Source organism: Gymnoscopelus microlampas (genome assembly GCF_963454915.1).
Source record: "Gymnoscopelus microlampas genome assembly, chromosome: 19".
Lineage (NCBI taxonomy): Eukaryota > Metazoa > Chordata > Actinopteri > Myctophiformes > Myctophidae > Gymnoscopelus > Gymnoscopelus microlampas.
This window is the reverse complement of record NC_139956.1, coordinates 30,061,386-30,076,397: the sequence shown is the minus strand read 5'-3', so window position 1 is coordinate 30,076,397 and position 15,012 is coordinate 30,061,386. Positions and strand designations below refer to the sequence as shown.

At 40.1% G+C, this 15,012-nt stretch overlaps 1 protein-coding gene across 1 annotated transcript; it reads right to left on the bottom strand.

Annotated features, from left to right (window-relative positions):
* Positions 1 to 3,322: 3,322 nt before the first annotated feature.
* LOC311035353 (uncharacterized protein) lies at positions 3,323 to 14,565 on the bottom strand. Its single transcript, XM_084043509.1, has 6 exons — positions 14,391 to 14,565; positions 14,109 to 14,198; positions 9,508 to 9,831; positions 9,258 to 9,391; positions 8,916 to 9,019; positions 3,323 to 4,228 (listed from the first exon to the last, which is right to left on the bottom strand). The coding sequence occupies exons 1-6, from the start codon at positions 14,515 to 14,517 to the stop codon at positions 4,060 to 4,062; spliced, it is 948 nt and encodes a 315-aa protein (XP_083899635.1). The 5' UTR covers positions 14,518 to 14,565; the 3' UTR covers positions 3,323 to 4,059.
* Positions 14,566 to 15,012: the final 447 nt, after the last annotated feature.

Below are 15,012 nucleotides of genomic sequence, written 5' to 3'. Positions count from 1 at the left end.
CTAAGTCCACATACCAAATTTGTACTCGGTAGGATGCTGCGAACTGGAGTTATGGCTGTTTAAAGCCCAGCCAATAGGAACACAGATGGGGTGGGGCTTAAAGGGCAAGACCACTTTGGTAGAGGTTTGGGTTGTGTAGTTACCTTGCCATAATGTAACTCCAAAGGTGGACTAGAAATCAAAAATAATTGCTCCATTGTTTAGAAATTGATCATTCAAAATATGCTCCTCATTGACTTACATTGTACGGTAAAACAGCTCTCAAAGTCACTCTTTTAGCACATAAACGAACACAGACAAAGGTGATTCTGACAATATAGAACATCACCAAACCCAGTACTGTTTTTTTTTTTTTATAAAAATGTCAACTTCCTGTTGATTTTACTATTTGAAGATCCGGATCCGGATCCGTGGATCCAGTCCGGGTTTTCTTCTTAATAAAAATAGCAAAATCAACAGGAAGTTATTTTTTTTTATTAAAAAAACAAACAGTACTGGGTTTGGTGATGTTCTATATTGTCTGAATCAACTTTGTTTGTGTTCGTTTACATGCTAAAAGAGTGACTTTGAGAGCTGTTTGACCGTATAATGTAAGTCAATGAGGAGCAAATTTTGAATTATCAATTTCTAAACAATGGAACAATTATTTTTGATTTCTTGTCCACCTTTAGAGTTGCATCATGGCAAGGTAACTACACAACCCAAACCTCTACCAAAGTGGTCTTGCCCTTTAAGCAATTTCAGCCTGTCCGCGATGACTTCACTGAACGCGTCGCTCAGCAACCTGACAATCAATCAACAGAACAGAGATGCTGTAAATATATTCACTAAGATATAGATTTTGTAATATTCAGGAATGGCATTGGCCGTCTAAGTGTATATAGCAAATTTTGTAGGTATTTGAAGTTGGGAACCGAAGTTATGGCTGTTTAAAGCCCAGCCAATAGGAATACAGAGGGGGCGGGGCTTCAGAAATTACAGCTCGTCCCTATTGGCAGTTTTAGTCCACATACCAAATTTGTACTCGGTAGCATGCTGCGAACTCGAGTTATGGCTGTTTAAAGGCCGGCCAATAGGAAAACAGAGAGGGCGGGGCTTCCGAAATTACAGCTCGTCCCTATTGGCGGTTTTAGTCCACATACCAAATTTGTACTCGGTAGCATGCTGCTAACCAAAGTTATCCAATGAAACTGGTCAGATGACCAATGATATCCAATGAAATCGACAGGAAGTGAAACACACACAGCCTAGGAAACAGGTGAATAGGAATTGTAGATCGGCTATTTTCGTCTGGGAGGAGTTTGTTAAATAACGTGTGAAAATGGCGTGAAATGCACAAAAACGTCACTATCAATTCAAGATGGCCGACTTCCTGTTTGGTTTTGGTCATGGCTCCAAGCAAGCCCCCAGAGTTGCTGAGAAACATTGAAGCCGCCACCCCAGTGGCCAAAGCTGGAACTGCAGGCGGGGAGAAATACATGCACGAGCAAAACATACTGAGAGATATTCATATATATAGATATAAATATGTAAACATATTATGCATAAATACATATGCATTTACATATACATAGGCATCTCGAGTGTATTTAATAAATATCTCGCGTTCAATCCTTGACACACGGGCTGCCGTAGAACGCAAAAAGGACACTAGTACGCATGCTCATAACTCTATGTGTGGTAAAAATCGAACCAATAATTCTACTTCCGACAGGCTTCCGGGTGCTTCAAAACGCCACTGAGCACATTCATTGAAATGATAGCTGGGGGCGGGGCAATCCGCCCTCTAGTTATACCTCTATGGCTCCAAGAGACTTTTTTTTTGTGCACTGCACTACTGTGCAGTGCTCGGGCCCTAATAACAAGATAAAGTACAGACAGCCAGGACACTTCTGTAAAGAAAAAAGGGGGGTATTTAGGATCAGATTTTGATTTTGTATAAGGTATACATCAATCAATACACTTATCTACAGTAGTATAGAAATAGTTTATCTGTTCTTCCGTTTTTGTTTTCTATTCATTACACTGTATCCATATCTATATGGCATTTTCATATTGCCACAGTAGCCTACCCTTCAAATGGCACCTTAAACCACCTAAAAAATGTACACATGCACATACTGCATTTTATGTATTTATTTTATTGCTGATATTTGTCATTATTTGTTTGTTACTGTTTATTACTCTTGTGTACTAAGATGTAACAATGTTATAGTAACTTATCAACAGGTGACACATTCTTCATATAAACAATATAAAATCACTTATAGGCTACCTTGCACTACTAGAACAAAGCAACGTAAGCATGAATGGATGGAATGATTAAGACATTCAGACGACGAATAAATGCATGACCAGGACATTCAGCCTTTTAAGTCCACTGAAAAAGTACAATTTACAATTGAATAATTGCCTGCCATAGACAACTATACAGTTCCAACGCCACAGCTATTCATACCAGACTATGGTCGTTGTCACTCAATTGTTATGTAAGCATTGACTCAGGTAGTCTCCAAGACGGAAATAGCAAGACATGCCATCTCCGGTTTACTTCCCGTATCTGCGTGACGTAGGTGGACGCCTTTTTAGGAGAGCGGAAGCAGGTTGGAGTCTATTGATTCCAATGGAAGAGTCAACGTGAACACAGCTTCACTGAACTATAATATTGAACCCAATCATCACAAGCCACACAATATTTACAAGATTTTCATACTAAAATGGCTTTTTAAAAAAACACAAATTAGGAGAAAATCTACTTTGTTATCGACATTTCTCTATCCCATTAACACTCTCGCGAGATTTGACGGACGAGACCTAGAGGGCTCTGTTCCTTATTTTTTTAACTCTATGCTCTGTCCCCATAAGATGTTCTAAAAACTCATAAACTGAGATTCTGTATGTGAATATAGTACGTGAAATCATTATGGACCTATTAAAAATGCAATAAAATATGTGTTCCAATGCTCAATAATATCATTTTCCATTATTAACTGTCTTGGTTGATGGGGTATGATTTGGGAATCATTACATTTTGCTAAACATTCATGCTAACACATTATAGACGATAGTGGTAAAATATATACATTATAACATTGTAAATAAGTTACAATGTTGAGCAGAAACAGGAGTCACATCTAACATAAGACTGAATAATACATGTGTGTTAGTGGGGGGAATTGTATGGGTTTCTTAAAAGCATCCTTGCCAATAACAGTGCACTTTCACATGTAAAGCAGTTTTTTTATTTAATGAAGAAAATACACAAATGCATATCTACAGTACATGACTCTGTCAGCCAGGGAGAGGGGAGGGGACTCAGGAGAGGGTGGTGGGATGGTCGGGGGAGAAGCAAACCACGCCTACTTAGAGACCATTTGTAGGATTTGTGCCTCTAGTGGCTCCACTTAGGATGGTGTATCTTCCTTAATTAACAATCTTTGGTTCTCTTCAAGCAGGTTTTGTGCAAAGCACACACATTGTATTGCACACAGATGCAAAGTAGTTTGTCTAGAGCAGCTGACATGACGAGAGTAGAAGCAAATTAATTGATAAAATCTTGAACCTTGAATTATTGTTCTTGCATCTTATCAAATATCTATTCATTGATTGGTATCAGAACAAGTTAACTTAAATGGGGTGTGTAAACCATGTAGGCTATTCTGAATGGTGAGCTTGCATCATAATGATAGGCTGCCATTGCGTCATCAACAGGCCTCAGGCAGTCCAGGAACCCCATGTCCATACTTTTTACTTCACTTGAGTATTTTCATTTTCTGACTTTATACTCCACTACAATTATTTGACAACTAGTTACTAGTTACTTTACAATTTATCAATATTGAAGCATAGGCTAATTATTTTGAAATGACAATGGCATGCTGAAACAGATACATTGTGAACATTAATGGTTTCAGCACAGAACTCCTCTATGAATCGAGAACAAAGGAAACAAGCCATAGGCTTTCTTGGGCTTTAAATCCTATATAGCTGACCTTGTATTGAACTGTTATTTCATGTGCTTTTTTCTGCAAACTTCCAATAAAGTATTCAATCAATCAATCAATCAAGTCTTTCACAGATCCAGGAAAAGGAATTCGTGGTGCACCATGAATCGTTCCATCCTTTCTCAGTAGAGAGGTCAGGGTAAGACCCATCATAAAACTCAACACAGTGTTGTTCCTCACCGTGCTTGGCCCGTCCGTTATTAGGCTGATGAGTGATCCAGTACCTGTCGAAGTATTAACATTTAATTAATAATCATGACCTCATTTTATATTCAATTGTTTTCCAACTTTTTGTGTCCACGGCACACCAGTATTCATATAGGGAAATTTGCCAATCTACACATCGCGATGTTTTGTGAGTTTGTTGATGGGCTTAGTTTGGCCACTTTCGAAAATTTGGGGAATAAACAAATACATAAATAAATAACACAAAATAGGGGCACCACATTGATAAATCAGTGCAGACATAGTACTGATATATAGTAAATAAAATACATACAAATAATTATTGTATATTTCACAAAACAATTGTGGTTGCCACAAAATCCCTAGGTTCACCTGGATCTCATGACCAGTGTTGGACATATTACTCAGGAATAGTAATAACTTACTAGTTACTTATTACTCCTTAGTAATTATATAACTTATTACTTGGTATCAAGAGTAATAACTTATCTTACATATTATAGTACTTTTACTGCTTTTCTTTATTCCATATTGTTGCTGTCAGGTGGAAACCCGGATGTCAAAACTGATCCTTTTTCATTATTTTAAAAACATTTTTAAATAGTGAAAATGACCAATCTACAATCTACAAGCTTTTAGATCTTCTATTTTCACTACAATTGTGCAACACTCTTGAAGTACGGCATTAATTTATGAAAAATATTAAAAAGTCAAAACTAAGAAATATAGCTGCAAGCAGCAATTAGCGGTTTCGAGAATAATGGCAGACTGGCAGACTGTGACAAGAGTGGCAGACTGGCAGACTGGCAGACTTTGACAGAGTGGCAGACTGGCAGACTGGCAGACTTTGACAGAGTGGCAGACTGGCAGACTGTGACAAGTGGCAGACTGGCAGACTGTGACAGACTGTGGCAGACTGGCAGACAGACAGACAGACAGTGACAGAGTGGCAGACTGGCAGACTGTGACAGACTGGCAGACTGGCAGACTGTGACAGAGTGGCAGACAGACAAACAGACAGACTGTGACAGAGTGGCAGAGTGGCAGACTGGCAGACAGACAGACAGTGACAGAGTGGCAGACTGGCAGACTGGCAGACAGACAGACTGTGGCAGACTGGCAGACTGGCAGACAGACAGACAGTGACAGAGTGGCAGACTGGCAGACAGACAGACAGACTGTGACAGAGTGGCAGACTGGCAGACAGACAGACAGACAGTGACAGAGTGGCAGACTGGCAGACAGACAGACAGTGACAGAGTGGCAGACAGGCAGACAGACAGACTGTGACAGAGTGACAGAGTGACAGAGTGGCAGACTGGCAGACTGGCAGACAGACAGACAGACAGACAGTGACAGAGTGGCAGACTGGCAGACAGACAGACAGTGACAGAGTGGCAGACAGGCAGACAGACAGACTGTGACAGAGAGAGAGAGAGAGAGAGAGAGAGAGAGAGAGAGAGAGAGAGAGAGAGAGAGAGAGAGAGAGAGAGAGAGAGAGAGAGAGCAAAGTGCACATGTCTGAATTAACAGGGTCATGTTTTGCATAATGCAATTTAAATGTAAACTGTGACAAGTGGGGTTTGAGCCGTGGACCTTTGGCACATGAGACTAACACTGTATTGATCAAGCTATTCAATCCACAGCCTTGGTCAGTGAGAAGGGAGAATCCAACAAAACAAAACAAAACAAAAGAGGGAATGAAGTACATCATACATTGAAAACAACTACTCTCAATAAGCGTTTCATTTAACAATTGCATGTTTATTCATTGATACAGTCATGTTGTGTGTAATGCAATTGAGTTGAGGTCTGCATGAGGTGAGATTTGAACCGGCGACGCTCTGGTATCAAGGCAGATGATTAAGCCATTGGGCCAACAGACCCGAACTGATGAAAAGGGAGTTCACACACATGACACACTTTCACGCAAATTGCTCAGAAATACTGGATTTAAATGTTTTTCAAACTGCTCAAAATTGCAGACAATCTAAGGGCGGAGTTTACTGGTTAACAATTGCACATGCATTCATTGATACAGTCATGTTGTGTGCAATGCAATTATAATGAATTCTACATGACGTGGGATTCGAACCAGGAACCCTGTGGTTTCAAGGCAGATGATTAAGCCATTGGGCCAACAGACCTGTACTAGTGAAAAGGGAGTTCAAACACATGACACAATTTCACGCAAATTGCTCAGAAATCCTTGGTTTAAATGTTTTTCAAACTGCTCAATATATTTCGGAATGGAAACTAGTGGAAAATAGTCGATCTACAAGCTCACAACGCGTTGCTATCTAAAAAGGTGTGAGATTGTAGATCGGCTATTTTCACAAGAAAGTATGTCATACATAAAAAAAAACTACTCTCCAAAGCATTTCGTGTTATTGTCTAAACATTGCACTTGTCTGAATTAACAGGGTCATGTTTTGTACAATGCAATTTAAAGGTGAACTGTAATAAGTGGGATTCGAACCAGGGACCTTCGGCACATGAGACTCACACTCTACTGGTGGAGCTATCCAATACACAGCCTTGGACAGTGAAAAGGGAGAATCCAACAAAACAAAACAAAAGCGCGAATGAAGTACGTCATACATTGAAAATAACTACTTTCAAGTATGCATTTCTCGTCATCTTTAACAATTGCACATGTATTCATTGATATAGTCATGTTGTGTGCAATGCAATTATAATTAAGTCTACCTGAGGTGGGATTCGAACCGGCTACCCTATGGTTTCAAGGCAGATGATTAAGCGATCAAGCTATTGAACCAACACACCTGAACCTGTGAAAAGGGCCTCAAACATGTATTTGACACAGTTTCATGCAAATTGCTCAGAAATCCTGGATTTAAATGTTTTTCAAACTGCTCAAAATTGCAGACAATCTAAGGGCAGAGCTTACTGGTCAAAGTGATACATGTGTTCCTCATGAGTCAAGGCACATGTGTAAGCAGGTTTAACGGCTGTCGGCCAAACGAGGCATGACTTTTGCCTGTTTAAAGTTTGCATTTTCAAAAAATTGCTATAGCGCCCCCCTTTGACCAATTGGAGTAAGATTGGTTTCAGTGATACTTGGAAGGACCCTCTACAATATTGCAAAGTGTCAAACAAATGTGAGTCTGCATGTATGTGTTAGGGGCAGATGAATAATTTAAAAAAAGCTGCAATTTTCATTGGCTTATAAAAGCTTAACGTTTTCACTTATGGAAAATCCGCTAAGTTACGTCTGTCGGCATTGGTCCAAAGTTCATGTGTATACAGTTTCGTACAGATTGCTCATAAATCCCAGGAGGAGTAGGCTTTTTACTGCTTTTTACTGCTTTTCATAGAATTCGAAATGGTGGGAGATCTAAAGGTCAGAGGTCAAAAGTCAAACAGTGAAAGTTGTTAGGCATGAGGAGACGCATGTGTGTATCGAAGTTTCATGGCTGTAGGTCGAACAGGGCATGAGCTGTACCTGTTCAAAGTTGGCATGTTCAATTGAGTGCTACAGCGCCACCCTTTGGCCAATGGTTGTGAGTTTCGGGTTTTCGCCGTTTGGCATAGCCCTCTACCATATTGCCGAATTTCATAAGAAGTGACCAGGCGGTTAGGCCAGAACTGGCAAAAACGGCGGAAGAATAGTGAAAGTGTAGAGATGTAATAGGGTTCGAAGCCTTACAGGCTCTCGAAACCTAATTAATGATCCTTACAGGAGGAGTCACAAATCTACCAAAAAGCCATACTAATCAAAATGACGCCTCTTAAACCTGCCTGCACAAAGTTTATAATGGACAACAATGTTTGTATCTTTGACTGAAATAAACTCCAAACAATGACAATACTTCTAAATGTTGAAAGTATTCCTGTACACACATGTACTATGCGTGGAGGTGGCTTCATTTTTGAGCCACACACTGACCTGCCCCCATAGACGCCGATCCTGTGGAGGCCTCGGGGCATAAGCCCCCACCCGAAATGATCAGCCCCCACCCGAATCTCAGATGTCGGGGCCCAAATTTACAGTACCATTACCATCACTATAGCGGGGCGCAGCTCTGAAGGTGCAAATGCGTGCCCACGAGAACGATAGCCCAGACAGAGTGCGAAAGGGGATTCAGCGGCCAGATGAATATCATCAACCCCCAATCCTTGAAGGTGATAACTTGGCTGAGAGATCACACTTTTCTGCCATTATTTTTAAATGATTTGAATGTTTTTGCTCATCTTTTTGTTTTAATGTTATATTATCATAGCTTTTTCTGCAAAGCACTTCTGCTTTATTTATTTTTTTTGATTTGCTCTGTAAAGCACTTTGAGCTGCATTCATGTCATGAAAGGTGCTATATAAATAAAGTTGTATTGTAATTATTATCGCTTAGCTGAAGACCCATGGGGAAAATATTGAGCTGCACCAGACACAGATAACTAGGTTATCCCTGTCATTTGTCTGATTATTTTAACTATAGCCTACTTATGTGTGGGAGAGTCTATGTAAAGGGCTTTTATATAAAACTAAAAGGATAATCATTAATTAATTGAAACAAAACAAATAAAGTACTCAATGAAACGTACTGTGTCGAGGCACACCCTTTGAGAACCATTGTTCTAGATATTAGATGCTAATTAACTGGGTAGTGAAGTAGACATCAGATGTCTTAGTGACAGCGTAGTATATGTGTAAACATTTAATATCATGTAGAATAATGAAGGTCAAATTAAGATGATCAGTCTTACGTTGGTGTGGTCAGTGGTGTTCCATCCACCCACTGGAATGATCCTTCGTTGTCTCTGTCAGTCAAACCCAGCCATACTGACTTGTTGAAACTGGCAACAAAGTCCTGGACAGAAAAGCTGCTGGTTACTGATGTACAAACTGTACAATAGATGTGTGTCTCCACAAAGTGGAATAGGATACAATGCACATAATGTGTGTGTGCACATGCCAAGATGTGCGCGCGCACGCGCGCGCACACGCACACACACGCACACACACACACACACACACACACACACACACACACACACACACACACACACACACACACACACACACACACACACACACACACTAACTACCTGTTTTGCTTTGCTCTTTATGACAATCAGGTCTGATTGTCTGTCTCTACACCACTGTCTGCTCTCCTCCCAGTGTTTCTTCTCAGTAGAGATGTAATAGCAACCTCTGTCGAATTTCTGCCATCCAGGTGATTCTAACAGTAAAACAATTAAGTTGGACACTGTTTTATTTTTTCTCTCTCTCAAATGAATGACAAATGTTGTACAACATGATATAACAATGAATAAAAAAAAGTGATGTCTCACTGACCACAAAGCTTCATATTCATGTCATCTCGCTCGTCAGTCAAGTTGTTATGTCTGTTCTGCAACTGGTTAAAACTGGTCTGTAACTGTTCATAACTGGTCTGTAGCTGATCTTTCTGTTGAGTCAGTTGGTTATGTCTGGTCAGTAACTGGTCATAGCTGGTCTGTAGCTGATCTTTCTCTTCATCTGGGCTATTATGCCTGGTCTGCTGCAACTGGTCAAAACTGGTCTGTAACTGTTCTCGGTCTTCAGTCAGGTTGTTGTTCCTGGCCTGTAATTGGTTGTAATTGTTCACTAGTTGGTCTCTCTCCACCTTGTTGGACTGATCTGTATGGAAACAATATAAAAATGGGAGATCTACTAATTAAATGTACACCTACTGCAGCAAGTTAATTGTTATTATTAAAGTACAGTATTACATTACAGTCATTTAGCAGACGCTTTTATCCAAAGCGACTTACAATAAGTGCATTCAACATAGGTAGGCAAGGAAACTACTAATCACCAGTTTTAGGTGCATTCTCTTCTAAAACAAGCAACTAAGAGTATACCTAGCGCTAAGGTAAAAGTGCAATATATCAGCTACCTACTTTCTTAAACAGATGAGACAAGTAGGAAAATCAAATGAGCAAGAGCTAAAACCACTAAGAGTATCAAATAAACAAGATCCAATAAAACAAGAGCTCGTACAGTATATTTCATGCTAGCAGATCCATCAGGAGGAGTAAATAATAGCTATCTTGAAAACCAACACAGTCTCATTATTCTATTCTATGTTCTCCCACTGCTCACTTTTCCTTCCATACCAAAACACATGCATGTGAGGGAGAAACTCCTGTCAGTGACCTTGAGCAAGGCATTGGTTTTAGAGCCCCCACCTGAAGCAAACACGTAACAGCGCTTCAGCACCATAGACAGAAAGACAGAGCAGGCCGCATGGTGCTCTGTAGGATTGAGACTGGAGTGGAGTTCCTAATAAGATTATTCAACACAATTAAAGAACATGGGCCGATGTACATAGTTGTATAACTGTTCTGGTCATCGCTGTAAGAAGAACAGAGGTGGAAGCCTCCACTCCAGCACAGCCTGACATGCCAGAACCAGAACCAGAACCAGAACCAGACAAACAATGCCCCATTCACAACATGTCGCACACCTTGTCAAAGTGTCGTGCTTTCAGAGACAAACAGATGATAGGAAGGCCTACCTAAGAGAAAACAACATCTGCTTCCGCTGCTGTGTGAGAATGTTATTCTCCATAGCGAAATTACTTTACGAACCTGGGGATGAGCGAGTGACGTCAGGACTTCTGTACTCTATTGAATACATGCTCCTTACATTGACTTCTAACTACAGTGAGGTATTAGTGACTGCCATCTATTGACAGAGTTTGGTACTGCACTAGAGACATTTGTATTACATTCCACTTCCTGTTTATCCTCCATTACTTTCTGAGCTACATGAATACAAGCAGTGTGTACAATTCCAGTTGCCTTTCTAGTCTAAACCTTGGAGTAGATTTATCTGTGAGTATCAGAGTGTCAACAGTGCCATAAAGGACAAATGTGGATTATTTAGTCAAGTGGATGATATTTGTTGATATTGAGTTAACTTGACTTAAGAGAATTCTTGTTGTTTTCTATGTTGCCTCATCGCCAAGTTAAGCTTCTATAGTTCAATATTATACATGCTTATATTCTTGCAATGATAACTGATGGTGAATTTTCTTGTTCCTGAATACATACAAACAAGATTGTTGTCTTGTTTGTATGTATTCCTGGTTGTTGTAGATCAGTATTGGGCTTACTATATCAATATTACATGCCTGGTGAGCTGTAAAAAATATATTTCATACTTGCCTAGACTACTGTAAAAGGTTAAAAACACACTAATGGTTAAAATACTTAAAATGGTTAGAAAAGCAACTTGTAACCAAAGCTATATTTCATTGTTACAATGTTAAGTGTAAAAAATGTCATGCCTTATGCTGTTTGTTAAAATGCATTTTTTTCTGTCTGTGTTTTCAGTTTTACAAATTGGAACCTCCCAGTAAAGACCATACTCTGAGGGAAACGGTTTGACTGGAACTTAATTTTGTTATCTGTATGTCTAAGCCTTGCTAGGACGCAATTGCCAGGGCAGAACAATAACTATAGAGGTAATACAGCTCATTAGCCACAGCATGAAGCTATGGGAAAGAGTAGTGGAACCTCAACCTACACTAAAAGGAGAGATGACAATTAGCGAACAGCAATATGCCAAGAAAGTGTGGTGTGGGCATGAGGAGGAGGAGGGACTAGGACAGGTGGGTGGTGATAAGGTGGTGGAGGAGGTGCTAAGGTGAGAACCAGGTATACTTGAATGAACTGGAGGCGTGTCCACATAAAAACATAATTTTAACAATTTCTGTACACTTTTTTGAAAAAAATCTTCCTCCTAGTATAACCATAATAACTGATGATTATGTTGTGGGGGGGGGCACCCCGTCTTTAAATCATACGTTAATTCATCATGAATTAATTGAATGATGAAGTCACTATGAATTAACCAAAGTTAATATATCATTAGTTAAGGGCCATACGTAGTGGGTGTGTATTAGGCTGACGGGGATCTCCCAAGTTGGACTGGCTCACTGGGTAGGCCCGGAGGTCCCATGTGGGTCATGGTGTGCGCGGGCACGTATACATACATACATACACCTTATATATATAATGTATATATAAGGTACATACGGTAATTTATTATGAACTTAATGTTATGTAATCATTAATTAAATAATAATAATAATTAATTGAGCTAGTCATTATTAACTAATATTGAAAACCATGACCCACCTGGGGGTCCCCATGGGAGCACCGGGCCTAGCCAGTGAGCCAGTCGAACTTGGGAGACCCACACACAGGCCTAACACACAGCCATGCACCACAAGTTTTGGAACGGCACCACCACAGACCGACTCTTCTTGCTACTCTTACGCAATACGCACCCATGAGCACTCATTCTTGCACATTAAGAAGCCACCGAAAAAAGCAGATCATTGTGATTTGTGTGCATGGGGATGTAATTTTAGACAAGCTTAGTGCTTTATGAGCCTTCCAGTTTAGTAGACCTTGTATTGTGAATTTGTACTTCCATGTACTGTTTTCTCATGTCTTACTAAATAAAGTAAATCAATCATAGAAGAAGAATACAACTAACAAACACAATAGGGTGCCACTGCCTACACACTATGTGCTTGCCCCCCTAATAATAATAATCATGTATGAGGTGTCATATATGCCAGTGTATTAAAAAAAACATCAGTCTTGGGCTCTTTACTTACTTATTACTCCCTGCCAACATTAACTATTTGGACCAGAATGGAAGATCAGCACAAATTGAGTATCACCAGTAAAATTGGCAATTGTTTAAAACAAATTCAGCCCACACTGTCAAATCCTAATGCAACAGATATAAAATATGTCATTTGCAAGCTATCTAGGCAAGGAATAGGCTATGCAAGGGATAATGCATGGGGAGGTAGTCATTATTGAAATTTAAAGCCCGACAGGGCGATTAACCACCGAGGCGCAGCCGAGGTGGTTAATCGCCCTGAAGGGCTTTAAATTTCAATTACACGCTTATTACACGGCTACTTAATAAATACATAAATACATTTACCCAAAAGTAACAACAAAACGAAGTATTTCCTTGCTTACGGCAATGAAAGTATTCCATAAGTATTGGGCGGGGCGGACAAGTTCGCCTCGCAAAAACAAATGACGAAATGGAAAAAAACTCGCCCCAAAACACACTCGCCCCCCATTCTATTTACTGCCGATTTGCCTGTAATACCGCCGGATTTGCCCCGGGGCGACTGTGTTTTGGGGCGAGCGTTTTGGTATTCCCCCGTTGTTGTGCCACGATAAACAAGGAAGCGCAGTGGATCAAATAGAATGACTTCTCGGTTATTGCATCGTCTATTTCTCACTTCAAATGTTTTCAAAAACATTCTTGAGAGCAACGTTTAGTTGTAAATGACATTGTTTGTTTGTTTACATGGCTGTCATGTTGGATAAAGCATATAACCAAGCAGCACAGGTTGACATGAGCAGGTGTTCTGAGTCTCTGATTACACAGCGGTCCGTTATAGAGCTCATCGGTCATTATCCAGAAATAATGACCGATGACTGACCAATCAGAATCGAGCATTCAACCAAGCCGTGTAATAAACTTACAATACAATAAAGTTGACCTGTAGACAGCATTTAGGTGGGCAGACTGCCTACAAAAACCTTCTTGGATCGAGTGGAGTTTATTTTGAATTATGAAAATATATGATCTACAAGCTCACGACGCACCGCAGCGTGATGCGTTGTGATCTTGCAGATCAGTTGTGTTTGGTGACACAGCGCGCAACCAAGTATAAATCAGGATGAAAGCTGACGCGGCTTGAAAACACATAATGTTGTGTCTATGGAGATCCAACAGTCTCATTCAAATTAATTAATTGTATGGATTAAATATATGTTGGATGGATCATCATAGATGCATAACAAAATAATGTAATAATAAAAAAACAAATAATAATACAAATAATACTTTGTTTCTTAGACTTGACTTACAGAGATAGAGTGGGACAGCAATGTTGAGGAGAAGTAGAACAGCACAAAGCAATCCAACTCTGATTCCAATCCGCCTGTACCGTCTTATGTCTGGAGGACACACGGACACACACACACACACGCACGCACGCACGCACGCACGCACGCACACACACACACACACACACACACACACACACACACACACACACAATGGAGGAGTGAGTCTGTGAGATCAGTTAAAGTCTTAAAATTTCCTGTAAGTATTTGGGTGTGATTTTTAGTTTTAGTAACATCTCTTACCAGACTGCCGTATATTCTGTACATCTATCTCCTTAGCTGTAGGCCTAGTCTTGATCTCAGCATCTTCGCAGGTTGCATCGTCTATTGTTAGGAGCTCAAGGTGATCATAAATGTTATCTGCAGCCATTTCTACCCTTGTGATTCAATTCTTCTTGCAGGCATTTGACATGGTCCACCTCCTCACTACACTCTGAATTAAGGAGAAGAGTGTTTTTTCTTTTATTCATGTGCCTCTCTTCCTCTTTTATTTTGGTTTCATTTTGAAAACTGTGTTTTCTGGGAATAGACCTACAGTATTACACAAGGACTTGTTTTTCTGTGTTCCTATTAAGAGGAAGTGTGAGGTACTTTTCACTTACCAAGAAGTTACTGTGCTTTTCTTTTCCCCCTTTTTTTTTTACATAATGTAATTTGATGGTTTGGTAGCATGGGACCTGACATTCTTGGGAGGACAGCTGGCTGAACTAAGTTGGGGTTGGGGGGGGGGGGGGGTCACCTCTGTGACCTCCCAATCACCTGTACTCTCACTATTTTTATGAATGGCACTTGTCTGAGTAATGCAAAAGTGCTAAGAAAGTAAGGCTATACCTTGAGAGTTATAAAAACTAGTAGAATACGCACA